This window comes from Cnephaeus nilssonii (genome assembly GCF_951640355.1).
Source record: "Cnephaeus nilssonii genome assembly, chromosome: 14".
NCBI lineage: Eukaryota > Metazoa > Chordata > Mammalia > Chiroptera > Vespertilionidae > Cnephaeus > Cnephaeus nilssonii.
This window is the reverse complement of record NC_137085.1, coordinates 28,903,884-28,921,568: the sequence shown is the minus strand read 5'-3', so window position 1 is coordinate 28,921,568 and position 17,685 is coordinate 28,903,884. Positions and strand designations below refer to the sequence as shown.

Sequence of the window (17,685 nt, the reverse complement as noted above, 5' to 3'; positions counted from 1 at the left end):
CTGGTGTCTGTGTGTGGCCATGGGGTTGGGGGCGGGGGGTGGTGGTGGTGGGGGAGAGGGACTTCTTTAAACTGGGGATGTGGTGCTGGGTGGTCTTGGAGAGTGCTTGCCTCCTGGGGTCTCAGTTTCCTCTTCCCTGAAGCGGGACAGATAACAGAGACTCCTTGCCAAAGTGGGAGGGGCGGCCGGGAGGCGAGTTCCCAAACATCCCAGGAATAGCTGGCAGAATTCCATAGGGTGGAGGAAATCCTGTTCCAGGCCTGCAGCCTGGGCCTGTGAGCTGGGTGGGAAGTGGAGGGAGGAGAGGACTGGGGGCGTGGGGAGGGGCCTGAGAGCAGGCCAGAAAGTCAGGGGCCTGCTGACTCACAGGGACAGAACTGAACAGAACGTCCTGTTTCTTTTCTGTTTCCCTGTGGATTCTCTGTGAGTGCTTGGGTTGGGGGTACGGGGGCGAGGGAGGCAAATTCACACGGACAGTCACACTAGATTTCTGGGATGGGAAAGTGGACCCTGTGTTTCCATGTGTTGTTGATTTTATCTGTGCAGTGTCCTTCCAGTCTGCCTCCCCTCCCCCACCCCAGTGCCCACCCTGGCTCATCCCCCCCCAGCCTGGGTCTAGCCCTGCCGCTTTCTGAAGCATCTCCATGAGACAGCCGGAGGGAATGGCTGAAACTCCTCATTGCCCTTGGGATGAAGTCTCTGCCTCTTGGTTGGCCATTCAAGGGCCCTGGTCTGGTTCGCGCCTACCCCTTGCTCTTTTGTTCCATTCACACTGCTCCAGTCTCAACCCCAAAAAAACACCCTGAACTTTACCCTCTCTGTGTCTTTGTCCAAGAAGCCCTCCCATGGATTTCCAACTTTATTATTATTATTATTATTATTATTATTATTATTATTATTGTATTTATTTTGGAGCACTGACCACACTTTATCTCTCTCCCCAGAGATTTATGGCAGAATTCAAGGGCCCTGCACTCATAGAGCGGAGAACTCTCTGGGGGCTCCCTGCCCCCCAGCACAGAACTGGCCCACACAACAGATCCTCAGGAAGGATTCTCCCCTGGAGACTCTGGAAAAGTAAATACGATTGGGGGTGGGGCCTGAGGGACACCAAGTAGAGCATAGGGCCCTGTGGGATTAGGTCTTTGGGCTCCTGGGGCCTCCCAGGAGGCCCCTGCTCCATCTCCCTAGTTTTGGGGGTGGGGGTGGGGTCTGAAAGGCAGGAAACATTTAACAGGTGGAGGCTGTAGCCCTCTGGCCATCTCCCCCTCCTCTCTGCGGAGCCCATGCCAGTTCTTTATGGCAGGGTGCCTGCATCACCTGTTCCCTTGTTAATGGAAGTGGGAGGTATGGAAAGTGGTCTTTTTTCCCCCGGTCATTTGATGAAGATGATGCTGGAGGACACATACGTATCTAAGTGATAGACATCTTTTGGCATCTGCGGCTCAGGGGCAGGGGCTGTATATCACAGGATTACGAAAGACACAACTCTAAGAAAAGGGGTGGAAAATACCCTTAGGACAAACATCTCTGAATTGTGGGCAAAGGTAGATGGCTGTCTTGCTCTTCTCAGCTCTCCTGATAATGCTGATAAACGGAAAGAGACTGTTGAGGATGGTTGGGGGCGAGGGTACTGAGCTGGGAGGAGGTTGAGGCTGCCCTGGCTGGCCTCCTGGGCTCCACCTCCTTGCAGCCCATCTCGAGGGCAGATAAGCTCTGGGGCCTGCAGAAACCCCACTCCTGCAGGAGGTGTCTGAACTTGGTCCACCTTTATCCATGTTTTTGTTGTTGTTGTTGTTGTTGTTTTGCCCTGTGCTTGAGATGCCACATTGGTCATTCCATGTTGCAGATTGCCAGTGTGAGGTCCATGAAGACTGCTAAGAGCCTTCAAAGCAGACTGTGCTGTCCTCCCTGTATAACTGGGGTCCCTCTCATTATGCCACAATTAGTGATTGCCTATTATGAGGATGGACCAGAAGGCCTATTTTACAGGTGAATCCAAGGAGGGTCCCCAAATCTCAGAAACAGAAAAGGAAATCGATACAAGGCAGAAGGTAAGAGGCCTGAACCCTTGTACTTTATTCGACTTTATTTTAATTTTTATTAATTTCAGAGAGGAAGGGAGCGGGAGAGAGAGCTAGAAACATCAATGATGAGAGAGAATCATTGACCAGCTGCCTCTTGCATGCCCCCTACCGGGGATCAAGCCTGCAACCAGGCATATGCCCTGAACGGGAATTGAACCATGACCTCCTGGTTCCTATGTTGACTCTCAATCACTGAGCCACGCCAGCTGGGCTAGTTTTTAAAATGCTGAACAATGCACACCTACCACAACTGGCCTCCAACTCCATTCACCCACAAAGAACAGGCAAACGAGAAGTCAAAGGAACAAATAACCCAGCTTGAAATCGGGTCTGCCTGATACCCTCTATCTCCTGAATTGACTAGTTGATCTTGGTAATTCAATCTGAAACCACCAGCACCAGATTGGCTCCTCACATTTCCTTCTCTCTGGTTGTCCCAGTTAATACAAGTAATTCCAGGTGTCCAGCTTCCAGGCATAGCCCCGGCTTGCTCCATGCTCCTCCTCTGCCCTCTCGGAGGGGCAGCCCCAAGCCCAGGTTTGTTCAATCATCTTAGAAAAGAGGATGTGAGGGCGATCTGGCTGCGACATCTGTCACCCCATTGATCGCCAGGGTTGATTCGGCTGATCTGGCTGGCTGGGCGGGTGTCCCCCTCCTCCCTCACCGATCCATGTGCGTCCCTCCCGAAGCTGCGCGCTCGGTCGAAGAGGACGACCTTCCCCCCAGAGGAGAGGACCGGTCTTCGGTCAAGGGTATACGAGTAGCTGCGCTCCCCTGTTAGAACCTCCAAACAAGCAATCATCTTAGAAAAGGGAAGGGTGAGGATTTGACAGGGCATTCTACTCACAGTAGTCACTCTCCCATTCTATGTGTAGGCAGTACTTTAGCTGCTACTAAAGAAAGTTTCCTGGGGCCTTGGAGAAATCGAAAAGGACCCTGGCTGTGTGACCTTGGGCTAGCCCTTAGCCCTCTCTGAGCCTCCATACTCTGATCAGTAAAACTGTAGAATGAGGGGACTGCTCTGTGGAAATGTAACCGGACAATCAATGGGTCTGGGCTGCCTGTCACTACTTGAACCAATTAAGCAGAGACCCTGTTGAATCATATCTGAGTGTTTATTCCAGTATGGGAGAGCAGCAGGTCATCCACAAAAATCTGCTCTACCTTTCCCCATAAACCAGCTGCTTATATCGGGTAGAAGGGTAAAGATTACGTGAGAAAGTAAGAATTACAGGCACGGGAAAGTAGGCAAGGTATAATGGTTACAGGCAAGAGGGCTGGGGGTTGCAAAGGGCAGGTGCCTCCAGGACTAGATTGTTTCAGCCAGGAGGCTGTAAATCTCCATAGCGACAGGCAGTTCTCGGGAAAGGAGGATGGCCTGCATTCCCATGTCAGCTCCCATGTCCCAGGGCGTACAACTCTCAGCCAGGTTGTAATGTGCTTTCTCTAATCAGAACAGAACTATCATGGTAAACAGAGCATGATTCATATTTCTTACTAAAATTCATGCACTGGAGGGGGGTGTCCCTCAGCCCAGCCTGCCCCCTCTCACAGTCCGGGAGCCCTCAGGGGTGGGAGGCGACCCGGTGATCAGGGGAAGGTGACGCCCCCATCACAACTCTGCTGTTGCCACTGCCGGCAGCGCAAGCCTCAGCCAGCCCTGGTTACTTGAGCCTCGAGAGGCCCTGGGTGGCTGGGCAGCCGCCATCTGAGGCTTGACTGCACCTTGGGGCGGCACTGGGCGGCTGGGGGACTGAGGGGACTGGGGGACTCTGGAGGCAGGTGCACAGAGTGGCCGGACCCACCTAGGGGTGGACCCGGCCGTGCTGTGCACCTGCCACCCCAGCGGGGCTGAGGGGACTGGGCACTGCCATCTTGTGGCTGTGGGTGCCGCCATCTTTGAGGGTGTGACAGTCAATTAGCATATTCCCTTCTTATTGGCTGTGGGCCCCGCCATCTCTGTGAGGGCACGATGGTCAATTAGCATATTCCATCTTTATTAGATAGGATAACTGTAGCTATCCCCACTATTCTATTTCTGCCCCTAACAGAAAGAGCATTGAACTAGGAGGGAAGGCCAGGAAGCCCCTCTTCGGCCATTTGGTGCTCTTGTTATCACTACAAATTAGCAATAGGCCACAGGTGGGCTGTAACCTCTGATTACCAGCATCTGAATCTGTAAAAGGGAGATGAAACCACCTCACAGAGTTGCTGGACCAATTATGTGAGCGAATGCCTGGCTGTGTCCTCTACCTGGAATTATTGTTTCTCACTACTCCACTGCTCAGAGTTTGGGTAAAGTGGGGCCAATAACCCCGTCTCCTTTTTAGACGTGGTGGCCTCAGGAGGTGCTGGCTGTGAAAGGGCTGTGATGGAGTGAGTGTCAGGACGGAGCCCCTTCTGGCAGACTCCTCAGTGGCCTGGGCCTGGCTCGCCCCCACCCAGTGAAGTGGAGAACCTGGGGGGGGGGGGGGGCGGCAGGACTGGAATGGCCTGAGTGTGCTTGGGTGGTGGGGTGAGGGCAGTCACCAAGGGCGACAGGCAGCTGCGCAGGCCCTGGGTCCCCACTCACCGCTGGGGGAAGGCATGCAGGAAGTAGTCCTGGGCCCTTACTCACCCGGCCGGAAGGCATTCGGGAAGTGCTCTCAGCCACTCAGACATCTTGGAGCCTTGTCCCAGGCTGGACCAAGGCGGCAGCACCAGGGTTGGGCGTGCTGTGACCTGGCTCCTGGGGTGGCCGCCAGGTCAGGAGACCATGGAACCACATACAGTCTGAGCTGTTGTTCCAGACAAGCCCAGGGTAAGCGTTCACAGCATCTGAGGGTGACAGCGGGCGAGCGGGCGGCACAGAGGGCCGGGGGCCGGCACAGCAGAGGGCTTCCTGGGGAGCTGTAGGACAAAGGCCACATGTCCTGGCCTCATCTAAACACACTCTCCAAACCCAGGCAGGAAAGCAGGCCACATGCAACAGGCCGCCCCCACAGCCCTGCCCCCGGCCCCTATGGACTCCCAGACGCCCCCACTGTGTCCAGGGTTGGCATTGTCTTCTGTCCACCTGTGCCCCTGCCCCAGCACAGGCCAGGCTCTCAGGAGGCAGCAGATGGGCTGATTCAAGGGCTGGCCCACGGTTCCTCCAGGGGAGGAGCCCGGCTCATCCCGGATCCGCAGGACGGGGAGTCTTTTGTCTTTTGTCTGAGTGTACAAACTCTCCTGAAATCCGCAGGCGTCGCCAGAGGGCCGGGCTGGCCAGGCTCCCTGTGAGCAGCCTTCTGCCCCCTCCTCCCAGCTCCTCCGAGCTCGGGAGACTTGAGCGCACATCTCTCAGGTCAGCGTTTCTTCCAGAGACGCCCAGTGGAGTTGACCACAGCTCTCAGAAGCCTGGCCAGACGCAGGAATCAGTGACCGAGGTCGGAGCAGTGCCATGCAGAGCGCCCCACGGTCTTGAGGGGGCACGACCCAGGACCCCACACCAGTATCTTCTTAGAAGACCGCAGGGACCCTGCTGGAAGAGCCACCACGAGCCCCGTTTCGGATGGGAAGCTAAGGCTTCAAGCTGCACCCAGGTTGCTCAGTGCGCCAGCTGCCACGCGGAGCCATGGAAACGGCGGTGATTGGCATGGTGGCCGTGCTGTTTGTGATCACCGTGGCCATCACCTGCATCCTCTGCTGCTTCAGCTGTGACTCGAAGGCCCCGGACCCTCAGGGGGGGCCTGGCCGCAGCTTCACAGTGGCCACGTTTCACCAGGAGGCTTCTCTCTTCACGGGGCCGGGTCGCCATGCCCAGGCAGTGGCGGGTGCCCGGGACTTCTGGACCTTCATGTGAGGCCTAACAGCCCCCAGGATTTGCCCTGCTGGTGGGTCAGACTCACCCCGCAACAAGCCTTCCCTGATGTCCCACTCCTCCAAGTCTGGCATTCCTGCCCTTCCCTGCCTGTGCCCAGCAGTCTCCCTGTTGCATCCCATCCCAGGTTGCTATGCCCTCCGGCCCGGGAGATCCACCCTGATGGGACCAGGTGGAGTCCGCCCTGACGCCCAAGAGCTCCACTGCGCTCCGCCCACAGGATGGGGCTCAGGAAAGGTCCGAAGAGTGAGTGACCAAACGGTGTTGGATTGCACGGTGGGCCAGCTCTTCTGATCTACAGGGGAACTGGAATTTATCGGAAGCAGATTCCGTTAACTCAGGTGTATCCCAGGATGCCTACAAACTGGTTCTATTGCCACCAGAGGACGCTGCGCCCTCAAGTGGACGCTTTTTACACAACACTTCTTGCCTGCTCCCCTCGCATGTGCAGATCTCACAGAGCCCAAGCCTGAGGCCAGCCCCTGCCCGTCGCCTGAAATCAGCCCTGACGTGCTGAAACCAAAGGGCTGCAAGTGATTTATTTTATAATTGAAGATGTATATCCTTTTATGGGTCTCCCAAGAGTCGGGGTTGGAAAACCACAAAAGGAAGCAGAAGAGAAAACCAGAGTCACAGAAAGGATGAGAAGTTTGTTAACAGGAAAGCCAGAAAGAAGACTTGGAAACATGTTTTGAAAGAGACTTTATTACTCTTTTCTTACTGGTCACTTCTATTGGTAGAGAATGTGAGTGATTTGAGCCCAGAATGACAGAAAATCAGGAACTCAGAGACAATGCCAATGCCAGATAAGTTAAAATGTTACATTGAGAGCATGTAACAGAGCTCTTGTTCCATCACAAAGAACGGCTCATATCTTTTTCATAGAAAAATCTGTTTTCTCTGTACCCACGAAATAAACGCTGTGCCATACTTAGAGTACAGTTTGAAAGGTACAGAATTCTGAGTCTCCTGGCTAGCCGTCTCTGTTCAGGACTGGCCCTGAGGGGGCTCTGGCCTCTGAGTGTGCCCGGACCGGCGACCGTGGCCATGTGGCTGCCACGGGAAGGACTTGCAGAGAGAGGCTGGGGCTGCAGAGGCTCAGAGGGGTGCGGGGCCAGGGATAGAGACAGGGAGGTGCAGAGGGAGGGAGTGGATGAGCATGGGGAGGGAGAGGCACAGCCCAGGGAGGGAGCCCCTGGGGACCGTGTCTTGGTCACTTTGGACCTAGAGCCCCCAAGCAGGGCCTTCCTAGATGCATGCGGAAGGGAACTGGCTGCAGGGAGGCGCTGGGGCCCGAGTAAAGGGAACTGCTGTCGGTCATGTTCTCTGAAAGGGACCGAGACGAAGTTTGGGACGCAAGATGTTACAGGGAACCGATGTCTGTGAGGGGAAGAAGGAGGGAGCAAACTGGATAGAAGTCAAATTGTGATGTAGGCCCTTAATATACCCCACCTTTGCTCCTCCTCTGAGCGCTGCCCCTCCCCGCCAGGGTTTACTTTGTGGCTGAGGCCGGCCTGGAGGTCCTTCCTTGAAGGGGCCATGGTCGGTGCATCGCCACAGGAACTCGGCAGGGGCCAGTTCTCGGAGGCACCAGACCAGTCAGAGATGAGTGAGCGTGTCCAGCACAAAGAAATGCCTGGGAACAAGAGCTCCCGGTGGGCAGAGACGGTGGTGCAAGGTCTGCAAGGGATGAAAAGCGTCGGCCTCCGGTGCTCTCTGCCCTCAGACAGAGCCGGCTCCGCTCCAGGCCAGGCATCCTGCAGCTGGACCCAATATCAGGACCCCAGACCCAGGGCTCTGTCCCTATACTGTGTGCGCACAGCCCTCCCTGGGTCAGTGGCGGGCGGGGCCTGTAGGCTGGAATCACACCTGTCATTCTGAAAACAAAGCCATGGGAGGGGGTGGAGGTCACAGCCTCACTCTGCAGGTGATGGGCAGTCTGCCAAGCCCTGCCCCAGGAGAGCGGGGAGTGAGGGCCAGCACCTGGGCAGCTGACAAAGGGAGGAGCAACTGGAGAAGACAGGGAGGTGGGGAGCTGGTGGGGCAGAGACGCAGGGAATAGGGTTGCCCGATTTAGCGAATAAAAATACAGGACATCCAGTTAATTTTAATCCCAGGCAGCAAATAATTTCCAGTATAAATAATGTCCCATGTGATATGTGGGACATACTTACATGAAACATTTGTTGTCTGCCTGAGATCCTAATGTAACTGGGGCCGATATTTTACCTGGCAACCCTGCAAAGGGCAGAGTGGTTCTCAGAGAGGGTGGGCCAGCTAGAGGGAAGTCAGCGAAGGCGAGCGCAGAGAAGAGACCTTGGGTTTTGCAACACGACAGTTGACAGTGACCTTGGTGAGGACAGTGAGTGAAGGAGCAGCCCTGCACTGGTGTGCTGGGACAGGCGTGCGCACGTGGGGGGCGTGTGTGCGAGGGCCGTGGAGTCCGTGGGAGCTGAGGAAGGAAAGATCGCAGTCGGAGGTCATTTGAAAGGAAGGAGAGTGAAGTCTTGTGGTGAGAGGCACTGCACTGAGGGAGTTTATTGTTATTATTTTAATAAGGGAGGGAGGTCGAGCCCATGTAAGGCCCAAAGGAGAAGGATCGGAGAGAGAGACTGGGCGCGCCAGCAAGGAAGAGACCCTTGGAAGAGGCCCCTGGGGAGGCCTGGGAGCAGCACCCAGGAGCGGGCGGGCGGGGCAGCCTGGATGTGGGTGGGGTCGGGGAATGCTGCAGGGAGGATGTTGGGGTACAGGCAAAGGCTGCTTGCGAGCGTGTCGGGGGGAGAAGGGAGGTGAAGGTGTCATGCCGGATGGTCTGTTTTCTCCATCTGCTCAGAGGTGGGCATGGGGAGGGGCTGGGGTGAGGAGAGGCTGGGAGGATGACCCAGAGAAGGGTGAGCAGCTCCAACAGTCCTGCTCTGTTCCGTGTGTGGAGTGTGTGGGTGTGGGCGTGAGAATGGGTGTGGGGTATGTGGTGTGAGTGTGTGATGTGTATGGTGTGTGTGTACGCATGTGTGGTATGTGAGTGCCTGGTGTGTGAGCGTGCGTGTTGTGTGGTGTGTGTATGTTGTGGTGTGTGTTGGCCCCAAATGCTCCTGCCATTCAAAAGGCAGCCCCCTGTGTCCGGGACAGGCCAGCCAGAAGCCCCTCTGTGCCCAGGAGAGGGAGGTGGCAGTGCAGGCACAGGGACTTGGGTTGGCACCGGAACCTAGCAGAGCCCGGAGTGTTCTTATCTGGTGGCAGCAAGGGAAGGGGTCGCTCCAGGTCACCCTGGAAATCTGGGGCGGAGCCACCGTGAACCCCGGCTGCCCAGTTCCAAATCCAGGCTCCTCTGTTCACTCCACTATCACTGGTTCCTATTTCTCGGCCTCCTGCTACGCAGGCGCTGTGCTTTCTGTATCTCCCCTCTAGGTGCTCACAGCAGCCCCTCACCCCCAGAGCCGCCCACTCTGAGGTGCTTTGGGCCAATGCCTCCCGGCAGTGCCGCCCCAGGGACCTGAGGAAGCAAAGCTGCCCTCCCTCCCCTCCGCACAGGGGTCTGCGTCAGGCACACCCTCAGCAGAGGTGCTGCATGTCTTCAGGACGAACAGCCAGAGCACCTGGGATTGGTTTGCTCTGGGTTTCCCTGGACCAGTGGTCGGCAAACTGCGGCTCGCGAGCCACATGCGGCTCTTTGGCCCCTTGAGTGTGGCTCTTCCACAAAATACCACGGCCTGGGGGAGTCTATTTTGAAGAAGTGGCGTTAGAAGAAGTTTAAGTTTTAAAAATTTGGCTCTCAAAAGAAATTTCAATCGTTGTACTGTTGATATTTGGCTCTGTTGACTAATGAGTTCGCCGACCACTGCCCTGGACAAAAGCCTAGCTCACACCTGCCCCCACCGCCATCTCTGACTTTGAGGAAGAAAGGGATCTCTGCCATATGCAGATCTAACGGGCAGCCCACAGCCTCACCCCAGATAACGCCTGGTGAGGGCGGGACTTCCAGGCTGAGGGCCTGAGCCCTGAGCCCTGAGCTGCCCTGCAGGCCTCCCAAGGCTTCTCTCCAGATGTCACTGCCCTCTCCACGCACAGGCCTCTTCCCCCTCACCTCCTGGGCTTCCCTCCCAGCTCACCCCTCACCTCCTGGGCTTCCCTCCCAGCCACACCCTCACCTCCTGGACTTCCCTCCCAGCCACACCCTCACCTCCTGGGCTTCCCTCCCAGCCACACCCTCACCTCCTGGACTTCCCTCCCAGCCACACCCTCACCTCCTGGGCTTCCCTCCCAGCCACACCCTCACCTCCTGGACTTCCCTCCCAGCCACACCCTCACCTCCTGGGCTTCCCTCCCAGCCACACCCTCACCTCCTGGGCTTCCCTCCCAGCCACACCCTCACCTCCTGGGCTTCCCTCCCAGCCACACCCTCACCTCCTGGGCTTCCCTCCCAGCTCACCCCTCACCTCCTGGACTTCCCTCCCAGCCACACCCTCACCTCCTGGGCTTCCCTCCCAGCCACACCCTCACCTCCTGGGGCTTCCCTCCCAGCCACACCCTCACCTCCTGGGCTTCCCTCCCAGCCACACCCCTCCCAGCCACACCCTCACCTCCTGGGCTTCCCTCCCAGCCACACCCCTCACCTCCTGGGCTTCCCTCCCAGCCACACCCTCACCTCCTGGGCTTCCCTCCCAGCCACACCCTCACCTCCTGGGCTTCCCTCCCAGCCACACCCCTCACCTCCTGGGCTTCCCTCCCAGCTCACCCCTCACCTCCTGGGCTTCCCTCCCAGCTCACCCCTCACCTCCTGGGCTTCCCTCCCAGCCACACCCTCACCTCCTGGGTTTCCCTCCCAGCCACACCCTCACCTCCTGGGTTTCCCTCCCAGCCACACCCTCACCTCCTGGGTTTCCCTCCCAGCTCACCCCTCACCTCCTGGGCTTCCCTCCCAGCCACACCCTCACCTCCTGGGCTTCCCTCCCAGCTCACCCCTCACCTCCTGGGCTTCCCTCCCAGCCACACCCTCACCTCCTGGGTTTCCCTCCCAGCCACACCCCTCACCTCCTGGACTTCCCTCCCAGCTCACCCCTCACCTCCTGGGCTTCCCTCCCAGCCACACCCCTCACCTCCTGGGCTTCCCTCCCAGCCACACCCTCACCTCCTGGGCTTCCCTCCCAGCCACACCCTCACCTCCTGGGCCTCCCTCCCAGCCACACCCTCACCTCCTGGGCCTCCCTCCCAGCCGCACCCCTGCTGTGCTCTACCCAGCCCTGTCCTAGCCCCACCCCACCACGAATTGCTGGGCCTCAGTTTCCCTGGCTGCACAGGGGAGGTGAGAATCCTGTCCTACCTTGTCAAGAGGATGTCTGGGAGGGGGAGACCTGCAAAGCCCAGCGGTCGGGAGGAGCTCACCCCATCCTGCTCTTTCTCCACACCCTGCCTGCCATTAGGGTGGCATTTCTCTCTGGGACAAGGTGCATTCTGGAGTCAGGATGCCCTGAAATAACATGTTTCTGGAAAAGTACCTTCCTTAAAGGAAACCGCTTGTTCCAAGGAGAAAAGGGTCCTCGTGCCATGCCAGGTCCCAGCTCCCCTCAGGACATGACACTTAAAAAGACAAGCACTGCCCCTCCCCTCATTCCCCCACTCCCCTTACACACACACACACACACACACACACACTCATCCAGTGCATTTGTGACAGTGAAAACTTAGACACAGCCAAAACACCAATCAAGAGGGGAAAGGGGCCGGCCCAGCAAATCCTAGCACAGCCATAACATTGAACACAGGCTTAGAACAATGAGGCAGATTTATTGCTGTTAATCCTCACTCAAGGGTATTTTTCAATTGATTTTTAGAGAGCGGGAGGAATGGGAAGAGACAGAGAGAGGGAAACATCAATAGAAGAGACACATGGATTGGTTTCCTCCTGCACGCACCCTGACCAGGGCTGGGGATCAAGTCTGCAACCAAGGTCCTTGACCGGAATCGAACCCGGGACCCTTCAGTCCACAGGCCGATGCTCTACTGAGCCAAACTGGCTAGGGCGGATTTAAAGTCAACAAAGGGCATTCATCATCTCAGTAAGTAAAAGTAGAGTCAAAGAGAGAACAATAACTGCCTTGTAGTAAAATTGCATTTGTGTTAAAATGCACTTAGATGCCTGCAAGATGCACAGAAAAAAGCTGCATGCCTAGGTCTTCACTGGTGATGGTCTCTGGGTGGGTGGGACTGTTTGTATTTCAAATGTTTTCTTTTTTTGTTTATTTGATTTCCTGTCATGAATGGTTTGCTTTTGAATAAGAAAAAACAGGAAACTAACAAAGGAAATGAAACTAAAGTTATTTTTTAAAAATTATAAACCAACTCAAATTAGAGATAGAAATACAAAAACAGTCAAACGCAGACATAGAAATGGTGACAGATAAACTCTCTGGGGACAGAGGAGCACAGACGAGGCTGGATCTCACACACACACACACACACACACACACACACACACACCACACACCACACACACACACACACACACACAGCACACACACACACAGCACACACACACACACCACACACTACACCCCCCCACACACACCACACACTACACACACACCACACACAAACACCACACACACACACACCACACACTACACACTACACACACACCACACACAAACACCACACACACACACATACCACACACACACACACCACACACTACACACACACACAAACACCACACACACACCACACACACACACACCACACACACACACCACACACTACACACACACAAACACCACACACACACACACACCACACACCTCACACACACACCACACACACACCACACACCTCACACACACACACCACACACCTCACACACACACACCACACACCTCACACACACACACACACACACAACACACACACAACACACACACACACACACACCCTTCTGCCTCATTCTCACAGTGGAGGTACCCAGGGGAGTAGGGCAGTGGCTGCTGGGACCTGCAGCGAGGGCGACTGCAGGAACTTCTGGGCCTGAGGGGTGTGTTTGGGTGGGTGGAGAGTAGAGGGAGTGTCCTGGGACTCAACCTAGCCTGGGGTCAGGCCTGGCTGTCCCACATCCGCCCCATGCCTCCTGGGACAGCACATGGATCCTGATCCGAGGTCCAGGCCAGGCTGCAGAACCTGCCCAGGACTCCTCCCCCAGTTGTAGCGGTGACATCAGGGCCCATTGCTGGGAGGGGCTTCCTTGCCACCACTTGTGACTTCCCGGCGGCGAGGCCTTCCCAGCCTCCCTCCCACAGGCCCCACTGAGGAATCCAGGCTGTGGTGCATCACACAGAGAGGCCCTGTGTCCTCGGGGACTTCTGAGATGCGGGCACAGCGCTGCCCTCAGCCTGACCCTCCCTGCACCCCCCCCCCATGCCCACTGTCCTGTCCTTGCACAGACCTCACCACGGCAGTGTCCCTGGCCCTGCCCCACCACAGCCCCGGCCCCAGAGATCTTTCTCAGACACAGCTCTAATCTCCTCAGAAGGCTGCTGTGCGCTCTGTTCCTTCAGACTTGGTGCCTGTGGTTGGCATAATACTGGTCTCCCCAAGGTGTCCACATCCCAATCCCCAGAACTGTGAATATGGCATATTACATGGCACAGGGAATTCCAGTTGCTAACCAGCTGACCTAAAAAAAGAGGGTTGTTCTGGATTACCCAGGTGGGCCCAATGTCATAAAAAGGCAATCAAAGAGTCCTTAAAGTGGAAGAGGGAGGCGAGGGAGGCAGGGAGAGGGATGTGACATGAGAAAGACTCGGGGGTAGAAGGGGCCAGCTCTGCAGAGACCTGGACTCGAGCCCATGAGTCCCATCCTGGACTCTGACCTCCAGAACCGTAAGATAATACCCTTATCTACCTAACACATGTGTTATAATATGTGTGTGTTTTAAGACTCTAAGTGTGTGGTAATTGGTTTCAGCAGCGAAGTATCTTTGACTTAACCTTTAGTGCTCACCAAGATCTAGGCTTGGATTTGCTCTGCTTGTCAACCCCATGCTTTGGGGCCAAAGAACGGAGGAAGGTGGCATCAGAGGGGCTGCAGTCTGGGAGCTGAAGGAGGCTGTTGGGCTCGGGATGGGGGGACTGGATGAGCTTACAGATACAAGTGGGGCGACAAATCGCACTTCTTAGATGCTGGCGCCAGCAGGGTAAGGGCGACAGCGTGGAGACGGCAGGCCCTGTGTGCACCTCCCGCGACCCCAGTTGTCCCCTATGGAAGCACCCGCACAAGTGTGCACACATAAATGTCCAAGGGCATTCCTGCAGTCTTCTCCTTTTTCTTCTTTAATTTATTGATTGTAGAAAGAGAGATGAAGGAGAAAGAGAGAGAGACAAACATTTATGGGAAAGAGAAATGTCTATCGGTTGCCTCCCGTACCTGCCCACCCCAGGATCAAACCTGCAAGCCCAGGTATGTGCCCCGACTGGGAGTCGAACCCTCAATCTTTCTGGTGTCCAGGATGGTGCTCCAACCAACCGAGTCACCCCCCTGGGCCATGGGTTGTTTTTTGTATGTGCCCTGACCAGGGATTGAACTATTATTCTTAATAGTAAAACATTATAAGTTCCAAGAATCCATCTATAGGGAAATAAAAAAATTACAGTGCAGCCACAAAATGAATTAATAGCCATTACAAAAACAAACTAACTTGGAAACTGCCGATTATAAATAGAGAGAAAAAAAACCCCAGCCAGTTACAAAATGGTTTCATAAAAAAAAGAAAGAGCCAATGAAGAGATATCCCTTCTCCGTAAGAAAACAAAAACAAAAGCAAGAACACTCCTAAATTACACGTGTGTGTATGTGTTTGTACGAATGTCGAGAAAAGTCTGGAAGGATATGGTTGCCACCAAGACAACAGGCCTGGAGGGAGGAGGAAGCTGGCACTGTTTGCTTCTGTATTGGATTTATTTTCACAAGCATGTGTTGGCTTTTGTTCCGTGTAATAATGTTTTTCTTTTAAAAGATGGTACAAAGGTTAAGACAAGCAAACGTTACTCTTACTGCTCAGTGAATGGTTTTTGTTTGCGAAGAGAGCTCTCTGGGTTGAGCAATACCAGAGCGCCACTTAGCAAGAGCTCTCAGGCCACAGATGAACCGAATCCACGCCCTTTCTGGCGCCTGTGCTTAGCGTGGGCGTGAGGCAGCAGAGTTCCCCAAGGAAAATGTGAGTCCTGCCAGCCCTCCTGGCCTTTCGCAGCTGTGCGACCCGACGTTTGGAGAGGGAACTGACAGGTGTCTCTACATTTTACGGCAGTTCTAAACTGAAATACAACTTCCTGGTCTCCATTTCAGTGAACTTTGAACTTCCTCATAAGTCACACTCCCCTTTTTTATAATCCATAACTCTCAGAGAGAGAAAATGTTTGATCCCAACTAGTTATTGAATGACTGTAATTTAAACCCAAGGTATGGTTGATATCGAAGGCCCAGCCCTTAAAAGGGATAGGCCCTGCAGAGAGAGGGACGGGAGAGAGAGAGAAAGGGAGAGAGAGAGAGAGAGAGAGAGAGAGAGAGAGAGAGAGAGAGAGAGAGAGAGAGAGAGAGAGAGAGACCCAGGAAAGCGGCCAGGCTGGCTGTGGAGTCTGGGGCTCCAGTCCTTGCCCTCTCCATGGTGCTCACGCCACAGGCTGTAGCAGGTGTGTGGAGGTCTAGCACCTCACACTCCACCAGGTGCCCCAGGTTTGCAAAGCTTTTCAGCAGCAGCGTCTCCCGCATGAGCCTGGGCCTCAGGAGAGCTGTATCAACTGCAGCTGAGAGATGAGGAAACCAAGACTCAGTGACACCACAGTGACAGGCCCCCAGTCACTCAGCAGCTTGGTCGAAAAGTTCAGGACAGAATCACGTCTCCTTTTTCTTCGTCTCCACAGCCAGAGCTTCGTTTTGGCCTCTTTTATATATTCTCTTTCCAACGTAGGTTTTGTTTGATAGAAAGAAGCCGGCTGCTTTAAAAAGCTTGCAAGTCAATGGCCCAGAATAAAGTGTCCAAATTCCAAACTGATACTAATTTTTAGCATTCAGTAACGATACATTGGGATCCAGGAATTCTCAGGAATTCCTGAGATCATAAATTGTCCTGCATTTTTATAACATTTTATTTATATGACTTTTAAACAACGAGTGACCATAAGAAGAAACAGTGAATAAATTTCTGTGATAGTATGATGTTAAATTTCAGATATTCTCAGTAAAAAGTATGTTTTATAGTTTACTGTTATGAACCAATACATTGTGACAAGATTATTTCAATAACATGTAAAAATGATTTGTACCTGATATAGACATATTATATAAAACATTAAAAAGAAGAGAACATTAACACAGATAAATGCCAAATAAAAATTGAAAAAGAATATCACAAATATTTAAAATTTAAAAATTATTACTTAATAATGAACTTTAGCCCTAGCCAGTTTGGCTCAGTAGACAGAGTGAAGGGTTCTGAGTTCGATTCTGGTCAAGGGCACATGCCTGGGCTGCGGGCTCGATCCTCAATGGAGGGCGTGCAGGAGGCAGCCGATCAATGATTCTCTCTCATCATTGATGTTTCTATCTCTCTGTCCCTCTCCCTTCCTCTCTGAAATCAATAAAAATATTTTTTAAAAGAACTTTAATAACACAAAGCATTAATTGCTCCATCTGATAATTTTGACCTTGTTTTGTGACATATTCCAGACATAGAACACTTTCTTTTATTTTGCATTAATGTTGCTTAAATTAAGAATGTCTCAAACATCTTTCAGTTGAGTATTAAGGCACATGTTGCTTCATAAAAGCTCATTTTCTTTTTTAAAAAAATTGATTTTAGAGAGAGGAAGGAACATAAAAGGGAGAGAGAGGAGAGAGAGAGAGAAACACTGATTTGTTGTTCCACGTATTAATGCATTAATTGGTTGACTCCTATATGAGCACTGACCAGGGATCAGAAACTTTGGTGTACTGGGACATTCTCTAACCAACTGAGCCATACCGGCCAAGTTCATTTCCTTTTTTAAACATTTTTTTTATTGATTTAATAGAGGAAGGGAGAGGGGAGAGAGAGAGAGAAACATACAAATAACTGTAGCCTGTAGTGAATACCCAAACACTTGGAAATGCCAGTGACCATTATTGGGAAATTTTCAAGTAACGTTAACGTTCATATCTACTAGCAATATTGATAGCACTACACAGAATCACTTGCTGAAATCACCAATATAACGGGCTTATTTTGCTTCTAAAATGTGTTATTTTTTGTGACAATACTCATAGGATTTGTATAAGTATACTATAAGTATAAACTTACTACAATTTATTTTATTTATAAAAATGGTTTACTGTTCGAAGTAGCACAGGCCACAAGCACACACTTATAACTAGTGTGTGTGCTAGTAAACTGACTCTCTGAAAAAAAAAGTAAAATAAAACCCACCCTGATATGTAATACTTGACAGTTTCTGAAGGGAGGTATAAATACTTCTGTGGTCAATTTCAAGTTACCTGTGTGACGTCACTGAGAGTCACAAAGAGATGTGCATGACTGGCTCTCTCCAGCCTGAGGGAGTCGGCTCCAGCACACTACTGCTTATAATGTGACACCAGCCACAGGGAAGGGTACTTAGATGAGGACCACCTACTCTTAGAAACTCCATATAAGTCTCCATTTAAAAAACATTTAGCCCAGCCAGTGTGGTTCAGTGGTTGAACATCGACCTATGAACCAGGAGGTCATGGTTCAATTC

The 17,685-nt window shown here is 53.3% G+C and overlaps 2 protein-coding genes across 3 annotated transcripts in view; both read left to right on the top strand.

Annotated features, from left to right (window-relative positions):
* The first annotated feature begins 944 nt into the window (after nucleotides 1-944).
* Nucleotides 945-17,685, top strand: part of LOC307110789 (olfactory receptor 13C7-like) — a 66,691-nt gene continuing 49,950 nt past the window's right edge. The window contains exons 1-3 of one of the 2 annotated variants that reach the window (XM_079790166.1): nucleotides 945-1,077; nucleotides 1,993-2,054; nucleotides 11,760-11,984. The gene's annotated coding sequence lies outside the window, so the exon portion shown is untranslated. Of the gene's footprint in view, nucleotides 1,078-1,954; nucleotides 2,055-11,759; nucleotides 11,985-17,685 lie in introns of those variants that run through there. The other variant, XM_079790165.1, reaches the window with a different exon arrangement.
* Nucleotides 1,912-6,864, top strand: SPAAR (small regulatory polypeptide of amino acid response). Its single transcript, XM_079790171.1, has 2 exons — nucleotides 1,912-2,054; nucleotides 5,430-6,864. The coding sequence occupies exon 2, from the start codon at nucleotides 5,683-5,685 to the stop codon at nucleotides 5,908-5,910; it is 228 nt and encodes a 75-aa protein (XP_079646297.1). The 5' UTR covers nucleotides 1,912-2,054; nucleotides 5,430-5,682; the 3' UTR covers nucleotides 5,911-6,864.

What these genes read in the sequence shown, in the direction of transcription:
- SPAAR (XM_079790171.1), top strand. Translation starts at nt 5,683, where the DNA reads ATGGAAACGGCGGTGATTGGCATGGTGGCCGTGCTGTTTGTGATCACC.